The sequence below is a fragment of the Oncorhynchus kisutch genome, linkage group LG30, assembly GCF_002021735.2.
Source record: "Oncorhynchus kisutch isolate 150728-3 linkage group LG30, Okis_V2, whole genome shotgun sequence".
Taxonomy (NCBI): Eukaryota; Metazoa; Chordata; class Actinopteri; order Salmoniformes; family Salmonidae; genus Oncorhynchus; species Oncorhynchus kisutch.
In genome coordinates this window covers 36915434-36935145 of record NC_034203.2, presented here as the reverse complement: position 1 = coordinate 36935145, position 19712 = coordinate 36915434, and the positions used below count along the sequence as shown (strand labels likewise).

At 46.2% G+C, this 19712-nt stretch overlaps 1 protein-coding gene across 3 annotated transcripts in view; it reads left to right on the top strand.

The window, feature by feature from the left end:
- The window catches only part of LOC116358645 (uncharacterized), a 98116-nt gene that overhangs the window by 23660 nt on the left and 54744 nt on the right, over window positions 1-19712 (top strand). The window contains exons 1-7 of one of the 3 annotated variants that reach the window (XM_031810763.1): window positions 5135-5185; window positions 6565-6825; window positions 9574-9834; window positions 11646-11906; window positions 14648-14908; window positions 16960-17220; window positions 19271-19531. In XM_031810763.1, coding sequence (XP_031666623.1) covers window positions 6615-6825; window positions 9574-9834; window positions 11646-11906; window positions 14648-14908; window positions 16960-17220; window positions 19271-19531 — 1516 coding nt within the window. In that variant the 5' untranslated portion in view covers window positions 5135-5185; window positions 6565-6614. Of the gene's footprint in view, window positions 1-5134; window positions 5186-6564; window positions 6826-9573; window positions 9835-11645; window positions 11907-14647; window positions 14909-16959; window positions 17221-19270; window positions 19532-19712 lie in introns of those variants that run through there. The other 2 variants (XM_031810761.1, XM_031810762.1) reach the window with 2 other exon arrangements.

The following is a 19712-nucleotide window of genomic DNA, read 5'->3' as shown; positions in this document are numbered from 1 at the left end:
AGACGATTAACCAGGGACTTTGTTCCGCTGTGAAGATTTCTTCCGTCACTGATCATTTGGACAAATCACAATTTCACAAGTGTTCACATCTTTCGAATTTCAGAAGGGGAGGGGACATTTAGCCCATCCATTTAGTGGGGTGGAGACTTTGATAGTCTGGTTTGTATCTTTTCTCATACATCTTTCCCCTGAACCTGATGGAGGATCTGATGCATTAACGCAATAATTAAGTTCTGGGGGTCCGAGTTTCCATTCTTCATTACATTCCCACTTGTTGGATTTGAGTTAGCAACTGTATACTCTAGTACATCTGTTGTCTCTGGACTGCTCAGCACTGTGTCCACCCATCGACCTGGGGGGCATGGTGTCCTGTTCCACCAACATCCTGTCCCTGACCTGGGATGCCAGCCCAGTGTACGGGGCCAATAACACATTACACTCCCAGAAGATAGGGGGTGCTAACAACACCACTTCATATCCCACAATTTGTATTACATTTTAATCGACGGATAACCAGGGGCACAGTCCAACACTCAGACATAATTTACATACAAAGCATTTGTGTTCAGTGATTCTGCCAGATCAGGGGCAGTAGGGATGATCAGAGATGTTATCTTTATAAGTGTGAATTTGAACATTTTCCTGTCAACATTTTTTATTTATTTATTTTACCTTTATTTAACCAGGTAGGCAAGTTGAGAACAAGTTCTCATTTACAATTGCGACCTGGCCAAGATAAAGCAAAGCAGTTCGACAGATAAAACGACACAGAGTTACACATGGAGTAAAAACAAACATACAGTCAATAATGCAGTATAAACAAGTCTATATACAATGTGAGCAAATGAGGTGAGAAGGGAGGTAAAGGCAAAAAAGGCCATGATGGCAAAGTAAATACAATATAGCAAGTAAAATACTGGAATGGTAGTTTTGCAATGGAAGAATGTGCAAAGTAGAAATAAAAAAATAATGGGGTGCAAAGGAGCAAAATAAATAAATAAATAAAAATTAAATACAGTTGGGAAAGAGGTAGTTGTTTGGGCTAAATTTTAGGTGGGCTATGTACAGGTGCAGTAATCTGTGAGCTGCTCTGACAGTTGGTGCTTAAAGCTAGTGAGGGAGATAAGTGTTTCCAGTTTCAGAGATTTTTGTAGTTCGTTCCAGTCATTGGCAGCAGAGAACTGGAAGGAGAGGCGGCCAAAGAAAGAATTGGTCTTGGGGGTGACTAGAGAGATATACCTGCTGGAGCGTGTGCTACAGGTGGGAGATGCTATGGTGACCAGCGAGCTGAGATAAGGGGGGACTTTACCTAGCAGGGTCTTGTAGATGACATGGAGCCAGTGGGTTTGGCGACGAGTATGAAGCGAGGGCCAGCCAACGAGAGCGTACAGGTCGCAATGGTGGGTAGTATATGGGGCTTTGGTGATAAAACGGATTGCACTGTGATAGACTGCATCCAATTTGTTGAGTAGGGTATTGGAGGCTATTTTGTAAATGACATCGCCAAAGTCGAGGATTGGTAGGATGGTCAGTTTTACAAGGGTATGTTTGGCAGCATGAGTGAAGGATGCTTTGTTGCGAAATAGGAAGCCAATTCTAGATTTAACTTTGGATTGGAGATGTTTGATATGGGTCTGGAAGGAGAGTTTACAGTCTAACCAGACACCTAAGTATTTGTAGTTGTCCACGTATTCTAAGTCAGAGCCGTCCAGAGTAGTGATGTTGGACAGGCGGGTAGGTGCAGGTAGCGATCGGTTGAAGAGCATGCATTTAGTTTTACTTGTATTTAAGAGCAATTGGAGGCCACGGAAGGAGAGTTGTATGGCATTGAAGCTTGCCTGGAGGGTTGTTAACACAGTGTCCAAAGAAGGGCCGGAAGTATACAGAATGGTGTCGTCTGCGTAGAGGTGGATCAGGGACTCACCAGCAGCAAGAGCGACCTCATTGATGTATACAGAGAAGAGAGTCGGTCCAAGAATTGAACCCTGTGGCACCCCCATAGAGACTGCCAGAGGTCCGGACAGCAGACCCTCCGACTTGACACACTGAACTCTATCAGAGAAGTAGTTGGTGAACCAGGCGAGGCAATCATTTGAGAAACCAAGGCTGTCGAGTCTGCCGATGAGGATATGGTGATTGACAGAGTCGAAAGCCTTGGCCAGATCAATGAATACGGCTGCACAGTAATGTTTCTTATCGATGGCGGTTAAGATATCGTTTAGGACCTTGAGCGTGGCTGAGGTGCACCCATGACCAGCTCTGAAACCAGATTGCATAGCAGAGAAGGTATGGTGAGATTCGAAATGGTCGGTAATCTGTTTGTTGACTTGGCTTTCGAAGACCTTAGAAAGGCACGGTAGGATAGATATAGGTCTGTAGCAGTTTGGGTCAAGAGTGTCCCCCCCTTTGAAGAGGGGGATGACCGCAGCTGCTTTCCAATCTTTGGGAATCTCAGACGACACGAAAGAGAGGTTGAACAGGCTAGTAATAGGGGTGGCAACAATTTCGGCAGATAATTTTAGAAAGAAAGGGTCCAGATTGTCTAGCCCGGCTGATTTGTAGGGGTCCAGATTTTGCAGCTCTTTCAGAACATCAGCTGAATGGATTTGGGAGAAGGAGAAATGGGGAAGGCTTGGGCGAGTTGCTGTTGGGGGTGCAGTGCTGTTGTCCGGGGTAGGAGTAGCCAGGTGGAAAGCATGGCCAGCCGTAGAAAAATGCTTATTGAAATTCTCAATTATGGTGGATTTATCAGTGGTGACAGTGTTTCCTATCTTCAGTGCAGTGGGCAGCTGGGAGGAGGTGTTCTTATTCTCCATGGACTTTACAGTGTCCCAGAACTTTTTTGAGTTAGTGTTGCAGGAAGCAAATTTCTGCTTGAAAAAGCTAGCCTTGGCTTTTCTAACTGCCTGTGTATAATGATTTCTAGCTTCCCTGAACAGCTGCATATCACGGGGGCTGTTCGATGCTAATGCAGAACGCCATAGGATGTTTTTGTGTTGGTTAAGGGCAGTCAGGTCTGGGGAGAACCAAGGGCTATATCTGTTCCTGGTTCTAAATTTCTTGAATGGGGCATGTTTATTTAAGATGGTTAGGAAGGCATTTTTAAAAAATATCCAGGCATCCTCTACTGACGGGATGAGATCAATATCCTTCCAGGATACCCCGGCCAGGTCGATTAGAAAGGCCTGCTCGCAGAAGTGTTTCAGGGAGCGTTTTACAGTGATGAGTGGAGGTCGTTTGACCGCTGACCCATTACGGATGCAGGCAATGAGGCAGTGATCGCTGAGATCTTGGTTGAAGACAGCAGAGGTGTATTTAGAGGGGAAGTTGGTTAGGATGATATCTATGAGGGTGCCCGTGTTTAAGGTTTTGGGGAGGTACCTGGTAGGTTCATTGATTATTTGTGTGAGATTGAGGGCATCAAGTTTAGATTGTAGGATGGCTGGGGTGTTAAGCATGTTCCAGTTTAGGTCGCCTAGCAGCACGAACTCTGAAGATAGATGGGGGGCAATCAGTTCACATATGGTGTCCAGAGCACAGCTGGGGGCAGAGGGTGGTCTATAGCAGGCGGCAACGGTGAGAGACTTGTTTTTAGAGAGGTGGATTTTTAAAAGTAGAAGTTCAAATTGTTTGGGTACAGACCTGGATAGTAGGACAGAACTCTGCAGGCTATCTTTGCAGTAGATTGCAACACCGCCCCCTTTGGCAGTTCTATCTTGTCTGAAAATGTTGTAGTTTGGAATTAAAACTTCAGAATTTTTGGTGGTCTTCCTAAGCCAGGATTCAGACACAGCTAGAACATCCGGGTTGGCAGAGTGTGCTAAAGCAGTGAATAGAACAAACTTAGGGAGGAGGCTTCTAATGTTAACATGCATGAAACCAAGGCTATTACGGTTACAGAAGTCGTCAAAAGAGAGCGCCTGGGGAATAGGAGTGGAGCTAGGCACTGCAGGGCCTGGATTCACCTCTACATCGCCAGAGGAACATAGGAGGAGTAGAATAAGGGTACGGCTAAAAGCTATGAGAATTGGTCGTCTAGAACGTCTGGAACATAGAGTAAAAGGAGGTTTCTGGGGGCGATAAAATAGCATCAAGGTATAATGTACAGACAAATGTATGGCAGGATGTGAATACAGTGGAGGTAAACCTAGGTATTGAGTGATGAAGAGAGAGATATTGTCTCTAGAAACATCGTTGAAACCAGGAGATGTCATTGCATGTGTGGGTGGTGGAACTAATAGGTTGGATAAGGTATAGTGAGCAGGACTAGAGGCTCTACAGTGAAATAAGCCAATAAACACTAACCAGAACAGAAATGGACAAGACATATTGACATTAAGGATAGGCATGCTTAGTCGAGTGATCAAAAGGGTCCGGTGAGTGGAGAGGTTGGTTGGTGATTTAGACAGCTAGCCAGGGCATCGGTAGCAAGCTAGCATAGGATGGAGGTCTGTTAGCCACCCCTTACGTTCCGTCAGTAGATTAGTGGGGTTCCGTGTGGTAGAGGGGATTAATCCAAATCACACAACAACAACAAAAATAAAAACAATAGATATAGTTATAGAGGCCCAAGAAGAAAATATAATAATAATAATTAAAAAAATAATTTAAAAAAAAAATAATAATTAAAAAAAAATTGTCCGATTGTCTATTCAGATAGCAGCCGGTAAGACAGCTAACGGTTAGCAGGCCGCAGATGGGCGTTCAGGTAACGTCGCGACGGAGGAGCCGGCCGAATAACTCCTTCGGGTAGATAACGTCGGCAGTCCAGTTGTGAAGGCCCGGTGGGGCTCCGCGAAGGCAGTAAAACGGGTCCGGATAGGTGACTGCAGCCCAGGTGTGATTGATGGAACTCAGGAGTGATTGACGGAGCTTGCTAGCTCCGATGGTCACACGGATAGCAGCTAGCTAGCTGTGAGATCCGGGTATGAATGTCCAGGGACATGGAGAGAAAAATTGGTCCGGTATGTTCCGTTCCGAGCCGCGCTGCGCCGTACAGAACTGGCGATAGATTTTCGAGCTAAAGGATAGCTGATGACCACAAACCGTGGTTAGCTGAATATTAACGATTTGCCAGTAAAGGAGCTAACTAGCTTCTGAACTAGCTTCTGGATTAGCTTCTGGCTAGTTTCAGGCTAGCTTCTTGGAGTTTCTGGCTAGCTTCTTGGAGGATTACAGATCTGAGGTAAATAATACTTTTTTATAAATATACATTGGTGAGGCGGGTTGCAGGAGAGTGTTTTGAAGATGAGTTGATGGAAAATAAAAATAAAATGTATGTGAAAAAGTTGTAAATATATATATATACAGGACACGACAAGACGAGGACAAAAGACGTCTGAACTGCTATGCCACCTTGGAGACATGTAAATCAAATCAAATCAAATGTTATTTGTCACATACACATGGTTAGCAGATGTTAATGCGAGTGTAGCAAAATGCTTGTGCTACTGGTTCCAACAATGCAGTAATAACCAACGAGTAATCTAACTAACAATTCCAAAACTACTACCTTATACACACAAGTGTAAAGGGATAAAGAATATGTACATAAAGATATATGAATGAGTGGTGGTACAGAGCGGCATAGGCAAGATGCAGTAGATGGTATCGAGTTCAGTATATACATATGAGATGAGTATGTAAACAAAGTGGCATAGTTCAAAGTGGCTAGTGATACATGTATTAAATAAAGATGCAGTAGATGATATAGAGTACAGTATATAAGTAGACATATGAGATTAATAATGTAGGGTATGTAAACATTATATTAAGTAGCATTGTTTAAAGTGGCTAGTGATATATTTTACAACAATCCCCATCCCTCGTTGTTGGTAATCAAGCCTACCACTGTTGTGTCGTCCACAAACTTGATGATTGAGTTGGAGGCGTGCGTGGCCACGCAGTCGTGGGTGAACAGGGAGTACAGGAGAGGGCTCAGAACGCACCCTTGTGGGGCCCCAGTGTTGAGGATCAGCGGGGTGGACATGTTGTTACCTACCCTCACCACCTGGGGGCGGCCCGTCAGGAAGTCCAGTACCCAGTTGCACAGGGCGGGGTCAAGACCCAGGGTCTCGAGCTTGATGACCAGTTTGGAGGGTACTATGGTGTTAAATGCTGAGCCGTAGTCAATGAACAGCATTCTCACATAGGTATTCCTCTTGTCCAGATGGGTTAGGGGAGTGTAAAGTGTGGTTGAGATTGCATCGTCTGTGGACCTATTTGGGCGGTAAGCAAATTGGAGTGGGTCTAGGGTGTCAGGTAGGGTGGAGGTGATATGGTCCTTGACTAGTCTCTCAAAGCACTTCATGATGACGGAAGTGAGTGCTACGGAGCGGTAGTCGTTTAGCTCAGTTACCTTAGCTTTCTTGGGAACAGGAACAATGGGTGTTTGGGAAAATGTATGGAGTAAAAAGTATATCACTGTCTTCAGAAATGTGATGAAGTAAAAGTAAACGTTGTCAAAAATACAAATAATACTCTCTCCTTTTCTCTGTCTCTCCCTTCTCTCTGTCTCTCTCTTTCTCCATCACCCTCCCTCTCTCTCTTTCTCTCTCCCTACAGGTGCCTGTCCCCCCACCAATGTCACAACGTCTCTGCAGTGTGATGGCAACATGGGCACTGTCTCTTGGACGGCCGTTGCCAGGGCGGACATGTACCTAGCAACAGCCACAGGTGACGACGGACACACCCACACCTGCAGCTCCAACTCCACCGACTGTTCCTTCACCGACCTGCACTGCGCCGAGACCTACGCTGTCACCGTGGTTAGCATGGACAGGGGCTGCTATAGCGACCCCAGCCCTGACGTTGAACTCAGAACAGGTGAGAAGAGACAGAGTCTGTCTGATCTCTCTGTGAGGAATATCTTGTAGATCTAGAACTCGATTACATCCTTCATAATCTCTCATGAACAGACGCACGTAACATAGAACGATATCGCAGCATCTCTCTACAGACTGTGGGATGAGACGATTAACCAGGGACTTTGTTCCGCTGTGAAGATTTCTTCCGTCACTGATCATTTGGACAAATCACAATTTCACAAGTGTTCACATCTTTCGAATTTCAGAAGGGGAGGGGACATTTAGCCCATCCATTTAGTGGGGTGGAGACTTTGATAGTCTGGTTTGTATCTTTTCTCATACATCTTTCCCCTGAACCTGATGGAGGATCTGATGCATTAACGCAATAATTAAGTTCTGGGGGTCCGAGTTTCCATTCTTCATTACATTCCCACTTGTTGGATTTGAGTTAGCAACTGTATACTCTAGTACATCTGTTGTCTCTGGACTGCTCAGCACTGTGTCCACCCATCGACCTGGGGGGCATGGTGTCCTGTTCCACCAACATCCTGTCCCTGACCTGGGATGCCAGCCCAGTGTACGGGGCCAATAACACATTACACTCCCAGAAGATAGGGGGTGCTAACAACACCACTTCATATCCCACAATTTGTATTACATTTTAATCGACGGATAACCAGGGGCACAGTCCAACACTCAGACATAATTTACATACAAAGCATTTGTGTTCAGTGATTCTGCCAGATCAGGGGCAGTAGGGATGATCAGAGATGTTATCTTTATAAGTGTGAATTTGAACATTTTCCTGTCAACATGTAAATCAAATCAAATCAAATGTTATTTGTCACATACACATGGTTAGCAGATGTTAATGCGAGTGTAGCAAAATGCTTGTGCTACTGGTTCCAACAATGCAGTAATAACCAACGAGTAATCTAACTAACAATTCCAAAACTACTACCTTATACACACAAGTGTAAAGGGATAAAGAATATGTACATAAAGATATATGAATGAGTGGTGGTACAGAGCGGCATAGGCAAGATGCAGTAGATGGTATCGAGTTCAGTATATACATATGAGATGAGTATGTAAACAAAGTGGCATAGTTCAAAGTGGCTAGTGATACATGTATTACATAAAGATGCAGTAGATGATATAGAGTACAGTATATAAGTAGACATATGAGATTAATAATGTAGGGTATGTAAACATTATATTAAGTAGCATTGTTTAAAGTGGCTAGTGATATATTTTACATCAATTCCCATTATTAAAGTGGCTGGAGTTGAGTCAGTGTGTTGGCAGCAGCCACTCAATGTTAGTGGTGGCTGTTTAACAGTCTGATGGCCTTGAGATAGAAGCTGTTTTTCAGTCTCTCGGTCCCAGCTTTGATGCACCTGTACTGATCTCGCCTTCTGGATGATAGCGGGGTGAACAGGCAGTGGCTCGGGTGGTTGTTGTCCTTGATGATCTTTATGGCCTTCCTGTGACATCGGGTGGTGTAGGTGTCCTGGAGGGCAGGTAGTTTGCCCCCGGTGATGCGTTGTGCAGACCTCACTACCCTCTGGAGAGCCTTACAGTTGTGGGCGGAGCAGTTGCCGTACCAGGCGGTGATACAGCCCGACAGGATGCTCTCGATTGTGCATCTGTAGAAGTTTGTGAGTGCTTTTGGTGACAAGCCGAATTTCTTCAGCCTCCTGAGGTTGAAGAGGCGCTGCTGCGCCTTCTTCACGATGCTGTCTGTGTGGGTGGACCAATTCAGTTTGTCTGTGATGTGTACGCCGAGGAACTTAAAACTTACTACCCTCTCCACTACTGTTCCATCGATGTGGATAGGGGGGTGTTCCCTCTGCTGTTTCCTGAAGTCCACAATCATCTCCTTAGTTTTGTTGACGTTGAGTGTGAGGTTATTTTCCTGACACCACACTCCGAGGGCCCTCACCTCCTCCCTGTAGGCCGTCTCCTCGTTGTTGGTAATCAAGCCTACCACTGTTGTGTCGTCCACAAACTTGATGATTGAGTTGGAGGCGTGAGTGGCCACGCAGTCGTGGGTGAACAGGGAGTACAGGAGAGGGCTCAGAACGCACCCTTGTGGGGCCCCAGTGTTGAGGATCAGCGGGGTGGAGATGTTGTTACCTACCCTCACCACCTGGGGGCGGCCCGTCAGGAAGTCCAGTACCCAGTTGCACAGGGCGGGGTCGAGACCCAGGGTCTCGAGCTTGATGACGAGTTTGGAGGGTACTATGGTGTTAAATGCTATGGTGTTAAAAGCTGCCTCCGGCTGCCTCCGGATGTGTATGTGACAAATCAGATTTGATTTGATTTGATTTGATGAACAGCATTCTCACATAGGTATTCCTCTTGTCCAGATGGATTAGGGCAGTGTAAAGTGTGGTTGAGATTGCATCGTCTGTGGACCTATTTGGGCGGTAAGCAAATTGGAGTGGGTCTAGGGTGTCAGGTAGGGTGGAGGTGATATGGTCCTTGACTAGTCTCTCAAAGCACTTCATGATGACGGAAGTGAGTGCTACGGGGCGGTAGTCGTTTAGCTCAGTTACCTTAGCTTTCTTGGGAACAGGAACAATGGGTGTTTGGGAAAATGTATGGAGTAAAAAGTACATCACTGTCTTTAGAAATGTGATGAAGTTAAAGTAAACGTTGTCAAAAATACAAATAATACTCTCTCCTTTTCTCTGTCTCTCCCTTCTCTCTGTCTCTCTCTTTCTCCATCACGCTCCCTCTCTCTCTTTCTCTCTCCCTACAGGTGCCTGTCCCCCCACCAATGTCACAACGTCTCTGCAGTGTGATGGCAACATGGGCACTGTCTCCTGGACGGCCGTTGCCAGGGCGGACATGTACCTAGCAACAGCCACAGGTGACGACGGACACACCCACACCTGCAGCTCCAACTCCACCGACTGTTCCTTCACCGACCTGCACTGCGCCGAGACCTACGCTGTCACCGTGGTTACCATGGACAGGGACTGCTATAGCGACCCAAGCCCTGACGTTGAACTCAGAACAGGTGAGAAGAGACAGAGTCTGATCTCTCTGTGATGAATATCTTGTAGATCTAGAACTCGATTACATCCTTCATAATCTCTCATGGACAGACGCACGTAACTTAGAACGATATCGCAGCATCTCTCAACAGACTGTGGGATGAGACGATTAACCAGGGACTTTGTTCCGCTGTGAAGATTTCTTCCGCCACTGATCATTTGGACAAATCACGATTTCACAAGTGTTCACATCTTTCGAATTTCAGAAGGGGAGGGGACATTTAGCCCATCCATTTAGTGGGGTGGAGACTTTGATAGTCTGGTTTGTATCTTTTCTCATACATCTTTCCCCTGAACCTGATGGAGGATCTGACCCATTAACGCAATAATTAAGTTCTGGGGGTCCGAGATTCCATTCTTCATTACATTCCCACTTGTTGTACTTGAGTTAGCAACTGTATACTCTAGTACATCTGTTGTCTCTGGACTGCTCAGCACTGTGTCCACCCATCGACCTGGGGGGCATGGTGTCCTGTTCCACCAACATCCTGTTCCTGACCTGGGATGCCAGCCCAGTGTACGGGGCCAATAACACCTTACACTCCCAGAAGATAGGGGGTGCTAACAACACCACTTCATATCCCACAATTTGTATTACATTTTTATTGACGGATAACCAGGGGCACAGTCCAACACTCAGACATAATTTACATAATTTGAGGTTGAAGAGGCGCTGCTGCGCCTTCTTCACGATGCTGTCTGTGTGGGTGGACCAATTCAGTTTGTCTGTGATGTGTACGCCGAGGAACTTAAAACTTACTACCCTCTCCACTACTGTTCCATCGATGTGGATAGGGGGGTGTTCCCTCTGCTGTTTCCTGAAGTCCACAATCATCTCCTTAGTTTTGTTGACGTTGAGTGTGAGGTTATTTTCCTGACACCACACTCCGAGGGCCCTCACCTCCTCCCTGTAGGCTGTCTCCTCGTTGTTGGTAATCAAGCCTACCACTGTTGTGTCGTCTGCAAACTTGATGATTGAGTTGGAGGCGTGCGTGGCCACGCAGTCGTGGGTGAACAGGGAGTACAGGAGAGGGCTCAGAACGCACCCTTGTGGGGCCCCAGTGTTGAGGATCAGCGGGGTGGAGATGTTGTTACCTACCCTCACCACCTGGGGGCGGCCCGTCAGGAAGTCCAGTACCCAGTTGCACAGGGCGGGGTCGAGACCCAGGGTCTCGAGCTTGATGACGATTTTGGAGGGTACTATGGTGTTAAATGCTATGGTGTTAAAAGCTGCCTCCGGCTGCCTCCGGATGTGTATGTGACAAATCAGATTTGATTTGATTTGATTTGATGAACAGCATTCTCACATAGGTATTCCTCTTGTCCAGATGGGTTAGGGCAGTGTAAAGTGTGGTTGAGATTGCATCGTCTGTGGACCTATTTGGGCGGTAAGCAAATTGGAGTGGGTCTAGGGTGTCAGGTAGGGTGGAGGTGATATGGTCCTTGACTAGTCTCTCAAAGCACTTCATGATGACGGAAGTGAGTGCTACGGGGCGGTAGTCGTTTAGCTCAGTTACCTTAGCTTTCTTGGGAACAGGAACAATGGGTGTTTGGGAAAATGTATGGAGTAAAAAGTATATCACTGTCTTCAGAAATGTGATGAAGTAAAAGTAAACGTTGTCAAAAATACAAATAATACTCTCTCCTTTTCTCTGTCTCTCCCTTCTCTCTGTCTCTCTCTTTCTCCATCACCCTCCCTCTCTCTCTTTCTCTCTCCCCTTCTCTCTCTCTCTCCCCTCTCTCTTCCTCTCTCTCTCTTTCTCTCTCCCTACAGGTGCCTGTCCCCCCACCAATGTCACAACGTCTTTGCAGTGTGATGGCAACATGGGCACTGTCTCCTGGACGGCCGTTGCCAGGGCGGACATGTACCTAGCAACAGCCACAGGTGACGACGGACACACCCACACCTGCAGCTCCAACTCCACCGACTGTTCCTTCCCCGACCTGCACTGCGCCGAGACCTACGCTGTCACCGTGGTCACCATGGACAGGGCCTGCTATAGCGACCCCAGCCCTGACGTTGAACTCAGAACAGGTGAGAAGAGACAGAGTCTGATCTCTCTGTGATGAATATCTTGTAGATCTAGAACTCGATTACATCCTTCATAATCTCTCATGAACAGACGCACGTAACATAGAACGATATCGCAGCATCTCTCAACAGACTGTGGGATGAGACGATTAACCAGGGACTTTGTTCCGCTGTGAAGATTTCTTCCGCCACTGATCATTTGGACAAATCACGATTTCACAAGTGTTCACATCTTTCGAATTTCAGAAGGGGAGGGGACATTTAGCCCATCCATTTAGTGGGATGGAGACTTTGATAGTCTGGTTTGTATCTTTTCTCATACATCTTTCCCCTGAACCTGATGGAGGATCTGACGCATTAACGCAATAATTAAGTTCTGGGGGTCCGAGATTACATTCTTCATTACATTCCCACTTGTTGGACTTGAGTTATCAACTGTATACTCTAGTACATCTGTTGTCTCTGGACTGCTCAGCACTGTGTCCACCCATCGACCTGGGGGGCATGGTGTCCTGTTCCACCAACATCCTGTCCCTGACCTGGGATGCCAGCCCAGTGTACGGGGCCAATAACACCTTACACTCCCAGAAGATAGGGGGTGCTAACAACACCACTTCATATCCCACAATTTGTATTACATTTTTATTGACGGATAACCAGGGGCACAGTCCAACACTCAGACATAATTTACATACAAAGCATTTGTGTTCATTGATTCTGCCAGATCAGGGGCAGTAGGGATGATCAGAGATGTTATCTTTATAAGTCTGTGAATTTGAACATTTTCCTGTCAACATGTAAATCAAATCAAATCAAATGTTATTTGTCACATACACATGGTTAGCAGATGTTAATGCGAGTGTAGCGAAATGCTTGTGCTTCTGGTTCCAACAATGCAGTAATAACCAACGAGTAATCTAACTAACAATTCCAAAACTACTACCTTATACACACAAGTGTAAAGGGATAAAGAATATGTACATAAAGATATATGAATGAGTGGTGGTACAGAGCGGCATAGGCAAGATGCAGTAGATGGTATCGAGTACAGTATATACATATGAGATGAGTATGTAAACAAAGTGGCATAGTTCAAAGTGGCTAGTGATACATGTATTACATAAAGATGCAGTAGATGATATAGAGTACAGTATATAAGTAGACATATGAGATTAATAATGTAGGGTATGTAAACATTATATTAAGTAGCATTGTTTAAAGTGGCTAGTGATATATTTTACATCAATTCCCATTATTAAAGTGGTTGTAGTTGAGTCATTGTGTTGGCAGCAGCCACTCAATGTTAGTGGTGGCTGTTTAACAGTCTGATGGCCTTGAGATAGAAGCTGTTTTTCAGTCTCTCGGTCCCAGCTTTGATGCACCTGTACTGATCTCGCCTTCTGGATGATAGCGGGGTGAACAGGCAGTGGCTCGGGTGGTTGTTGTCCTTGATGATCTTTATGGCCTTCCTGTGACATCGGGTGGTGTAGGTGTCCTGGAGGGCAGGTAGTTTGCCCCCGGTGATGCGTTGTGCAGACCTCACTACCCTCTGGAGAGCCTTACAGTTGTGGGCGGAGCAGTTGCCGTACCAGGCGGTGATACAGCCCGACAGGATGCTCTCGATTGTGCATCTGTAGAAGTTTGTGAGTGCTTTTGATGACAAGCCAAATTTCTTCAGCCTCCTGAGGTTGAAGAGGCGCTGCTGCGCCTTCTTCACAATGCTGTCTGTGTGGGTGGACCAATTCAGTTTGTCTGTGATGTGTACGCCGAGGAACTTAAAACTTACTACCCTCTCCACTACTGTTCCATCGATGTGGATAGGGGGGTGTTCCCTCTGCTGTTTCCTGAAGTCCACAATCATCTCCTTAGTTTTGTTGACGTTGAGTGTGAGGTTATTTTCCTGACACCACACTCCGAGGGCCCTCACCTCCTCCCTGTAGGCCGTCCGCTCGTTGTTGGTAATCAAGCCTACCACTGTTGTGTCGTCCGCAAACTTGATGATTGAGTTGGAGGCGTGCCTGGCAACGCAGTCGTGGGTGAACAGGGAGTACAGGAGAGGGCTCAGAACGCACCCTTGTGGGGCCCCAGTGTTGAGGATCAGCGGGGTGGAGATGTTGTTACCTACCCTCACCACCTGGGGGCGGCCCGTCAGGAAGTCCAGTACCCAGTTGCACAGGGCGGGGTCGAGACCCAGGGTCTCGAGCTTGATAACGAGTTTGGAGGGTACTATGGTGTTAAATGCTATGGTGTTAAAAGCTGCCTCCGGCTGCCTCCGGATGTGTATGTGACAAATTAAATTTGATTTGATTTAATGAACAGCATTCTCACATAGGTATTCCTCTTGTCCAGATGGGTTAGGGCAGTGTAAAGTGTGGTTGAGATTGCATCGTCTGTGGACCTATTTGGGCGGTAATCAAATTGGAGTGGGTCTAGGGTGTCAGGTAGGGTGGAGGTGATATGGTCCTTGACTAGTCTCTCAAAGCACTTCATGATGACGGAAGTGAGTGCTACGGGGCGGTAGTCATTTAGCTCAGTTACCTTAGCTTTCTTGGGAACAGGAACAATGGGTGTTTGGGAAAATGTATGGAGTAAAAAGTATATCACTGTCTTCAGAAATGTGATGAAGTAAAAGTAAACGTTGTCAAAAATACAAATAATACTCTCTCCTTTTCTCTGTCTCTCCCTTCTCTCTGTCTCTCTCTTTCTCCATCACCCTCCCTCTCTCTCTTTCTCTCTCCCTACAGGTGCCTGTCCCCCCACCAATGTCACAACGTCTCTGCAGTGTGATGGCAACATGGGCACTGTCTCCTGGACGGCCGTTGCCAGGGCGGACATGTACCTAGCAACAGCCACAGGTGACGACGGACACACCCACACCTGCAGCTCCAACTCCACCGACTGTTCCTTCACCGACCTGCACTGCGCCGAGACCTACGCTGTCACCGTGGTTAGCATGGACAGGGGCTGCTATAGCGACCCCAGCCCTGACGTTGAACTCAGAACAGGTGAGAAGAGACAGAGTCTGTCTGATCTCTCTGTGAGGAATATCTTGTAGATCTCGATTACATCCTTCATAATCTCTCATGAACAGACGCACGTAACATAGAACGATATCGCAGCATCTCTCAACAGACTGTGGGATGAGACGATTAACCAGGGACTTTGTTCCGCTGTGAAGATTTCTTCCGCCACTGATCATTTGGACAAATCACGATTTCACAAGTGTTCACATCTTTCGAATTTCAGAAATGGAGGGGACATTTAGCCCATCCATTTAGTGGGGTGGAGACTTTGATAGTCTGGTTTGTATCTTTTATCATACATCTTTCCCTTGAACCTGATGGAGGATCTGACGCATTAACGCAATAATTAAGTTCTGGGGGTCCGAGATTCCATTCTTCATTACATTCCCACTTGTTGGACTTGAGTTAGCAACTGTATACTCTAGTACATCTGTTGTCGCTGGACTGCTCAGCACTGTGTCCACCCATCGACCTGGGGGGCATGGTGTCCTGTTCCACCAACATCCTGTCCCTGACCTGGGATGCCAGTCCAGTGTACGGGGCCAATAACACCTTACACTCCCAGAAGATAGGGGGTGCTAACAACACCACTTCATATCCAACAATTTGTATTACATTTTTATTGACGGATAACCAGGGGCACAGTCCAACACTCAGACATAATTTACATACAAAGCATTTGTGTTCAGTGATTCTGCCAGATCAGGGGCAGTAGGGATGATCAGAGATGTTATCTTTATAAGTCTGTGAATTTGAACATTTTCCTGTCAACATGTAAATCAAATCAAATCAAATCGAATTTGATTTGTCAAATACACAAGGTTAGCAGATGTTAATGCGAGTGTAGCGAAATGCTTGTGCTTCTGGTTCCAACAATGCAGTAATAACCAACGAGTAATCTAACTAACAATTCCAAAACTACTACCTTATACACACAAGTGTAAAGGGATAAAGAATATGTACATAAAGATATATGAATGAGTGGTGGTACAGAGCGGCATAGGCAAGATGCAGTAGATGGTATCGAGTACAGTATATACATATGAGATGAGTATGTAAACAAAGTGGCATAGTTCAAAGTGGCTAGTGATACATGTATTACATAAAGATGCAGTAGATGATATAGAGTACAGTATATAAGTAGACATATGAGATGAATAATGTAGGGTATGTAAACATTATATTAAGTAGCATTGTTTAAAGTGGCTAGTGATATATTTTACAACAATCCCCATCCCTCGTTGTTGGTAATCAAGCCTACCACTGTTGTGTCGTCCGCAAACTTGATGATTGAGTTGGAGGCGTGCCTGGCCACGCAGTCGTGGGTGAACAGGGAGTACAGGAGAGGGCTCAGAACGCACCCTTGTGGGACCCCAGTGTTGAGGATCAGCGGGGTGGAGATGTTGTTACCTACCCTCACCACCTGGGGGCGGCCCGTCAGGAAGTCCAGTACCCAGTTGCACAGGGCGGGGTCGAGACCCAGGGTCTCGAGCTTGATAACGAGTTTGGAGGGTACTATGGTGTTAAATGCTATGGTGTTAAAAGCTGCCTCCGGCTGCCTCCGGATGTGTATGTGACAAATCAGATTTGATTTGATTTGATGAACAGCATTCTCACATAGGTATTCCTCTTCTCCAGATGGGTTAGGGCAGTGTAAAGTGTGGTTGAGATTGCATCGTCTGTGGACCTATTTGGGCGGTAAGAAAATTGGAGTGGGTCTAGGGTGTCAGGTAGGGTGGAGGTGATATGGTCCTTGACTAGTCTCTCAAAGCACTTCATGATGACGGAAGTGAGTGCTACAGGGCGGTAGTCGTTTAGCTCAGTTACCTTAGCTTTCTTGGGAACAGGAACAATGGGTGTTTGGGAAAATGTATGGAGTAAAAAGTACATCACTGTCTTCAGAAATGTGATGAAGTAAAAGTAAACGTTTTCAAAAATACAAATAATACTCTCTCCTTTTCTCTGTCTCTCCTTTCTCTCTGTCTCTCTCTTTCTCCATCACCCTCCCTCTCTCTCTTTCTCTCTCCCTACAGGTGCCTGTCCCCCCACCAATGTCACAACGTCTCTGCAGTGTGATGGCAACATGAGCACTGTCTCCTGGACGGCCGTTGCCAGGGCGGACATGTACCTAGCAACAGCCACAGGTGACGACGGACACACCCACACCTGCAGCTCCAACTCCACCGACTGTTCCTTCACCGACCTGCACTGCGCCGAGACCTACGCTGTCACCGTGGTTACCATGGACAGGGGCTGCTATAGCGACCCCAGCCCTGACGTTGAACTCAGAACAGGTGAGAAGAGACAGAGTCTGTCTGATCTCTCTGTGAGGAATATCTTGTAGATCTAGAACTCGATTACATCCTTCATAATCTCTCATGAACAGACGCACGTAACATATCGCAGCATCTCTCAACAGACTGTGGGATGAGACGATTAACCAGGGACTTTGTTCCGCTGTGAAGATTTCTTCCGTCACTGATCATTTGGACAAATCACAATTTCACAAGTGTTCACATCTTTCGAATTTCAGAAGGGGAGGGGACATTTAGCCCATCCATTTAGTGGGGTGGAGACTTTGATAGTCTGGTTTGTATCTTTTCTCATACATCTTTCCCCTGAACCTGATGGAGGATCTGACGCATTAACGCAATAATTAAGTTCTGGGGGTCCGAGATTCCATTCTTCATTACATTCCCACTTGTTGGACTTGAGTTAGCAACTGTATACTCTAGTACATCTGTTGGCTCTGGACTGCTCAGCACTGTGTCCACCCAATCGACCTGGGGGGCATGGTGTCCTGTTCCACCAACATCCTGTCCCTGACATGGGATGCCAGCCCAGTGTCCGGGGCCAATAACACCTTACACTCCATGAAGATAGGGGGTGCTAACAACACCACTTCATATCCCACAATTTGTATTACATTTTTATTGACGGATAACCAGGGGCACAGTCCAACACTCAGACATAATTTACATACAAAGCATTTGTGTTCAGTGATTCTGCCAGATCAGGGGCAGTAGGGATGATCAGAGATGTTATCTTTATAAGTCTGTGAATTTGAACATTTTCCTGTCAACATGTAAATCAAATCAAATCAAATCGAATTTGATTTGTCAAATACACAAGGTTAGCAGATGTTAATGCGAGTGTAGCGAAATGCTTGTGCTTCTGGTTCCAACAATGCAGTAATAACCAACGAGTAATCTAACTAACAATTCCAAAACTACTACCTTATACACACAAGTGTAAAGGGATAAAGAATATGTACATAAAGATATATGAATGAGTGGTGGTACAGAGCGGCATAGGCAAGATGCAGTAGATGGTATCGAGTACAGTATATACATATGAGATGAGTATGTAAACAAAGTGGCATAGTTCAAAGTGGCTAGTGATACATGTATTACATAAAGATGCAGTAGATGATATAGAGTACAGTATATAAGTAGACATATGAGATGAATAATGTAGGGTATGTAAACATTATATTAAGTAGCATTGTTTAAAGTGGCTAGTGATATATTTTACAACAATCCCCATCCCTCGTTGTTGGTAATCAAGCCTACCACTGTTGTGTCGTCCGCAAACTTGATGATTGAGTTGGAGGCGTGCCTGGCCACGCAGTCGTGGGTGAACAGGGAGTACAGGAGAGGGCTCAGAACGCACCCTTGTGGGACCCCAGTGTTGAGGATCAGCGGGGTGGAGATGTTGTTACCTACCCTCACCACCTGGGGGCGGCCCGTCAGGAAGTCCAGTACCCAGTTGCACAGGGCGGGGTCGAGACCCAGGGTCTCGAGCTTGATAACGAGTTTGGAGGGTACTATGGTGTTAAATGCTATGGTGTTAAAAGCTGCCTCCGGCTGCCTCCGGATGTGTATGTGACAAATCAGATTTGATTTGATTTGATGAACAGCATTCTCACATAGGTATTCCTCTTCTCCAGATGGGTTAGGGCAGTGTAAAGTGTGGTTGAGATTGCATCGTCTGTGGACCTATTTGGGCGGTAAGAAAATTGGAGTGGGTCTAGGGTGTCAGGTAGGGTGGAGGTGATATGGTCCTTGACTAGTCTCTCAAAGCACTTCATGATGACGGAAGTGAGTGCTACAGGGCGGTAGTCGTTTAGCTCAGTTACCTTAGCTTTCTTGGGAACAGGAACAATGGGTGTTTGGGAAAATGTATGGAGTAAAAAGTACATCACTGTCTTCAGAAATGTGATGAAGTAAAAGTAAACGTTTTCAAAAATACAAATAATACTCTCTCCTTTTCTCTGTCTCTCCTTTCTCTCTGTCTCTCTCTTTCTCCATCACCCTCCCTCTCTCTCTTTCTCTCTCCCTACAGGTGCCTGTCCCCCCACCAATGTCACAACGTCTCTGCAGTGTGATGGCAACATGAGCACTGTCTCCTGGACGGCCGTTGCCAGGGCGGACATGTACCTAGCAACAGCCACAGGTGACGACGGACACACCCACACCTGCAGCTCCAACTCCACCGACTGTTCCTTCACCGACCTGCACTGCGCCGAGACCTACGCTGTCACCGTGGTTACCATGGACAGGGGCTGCTATAGCGACCCCAGCCCTGACGTTGAACTCAGAACAGGTGAGAAGAGACAGAGTCTGTCTGATCTCTCTGTGAGGAATATCTTGTAGATCTAGAACTCGATTACATCCTTCATAATCTCTCATGAACAGACGCACGTAACATATCGCAGCATCTCTCAACAGACTGTGGGATGAGACGATTAACCAGGGACTTTGTTCCGCTGTGAAGATTTCTTCCG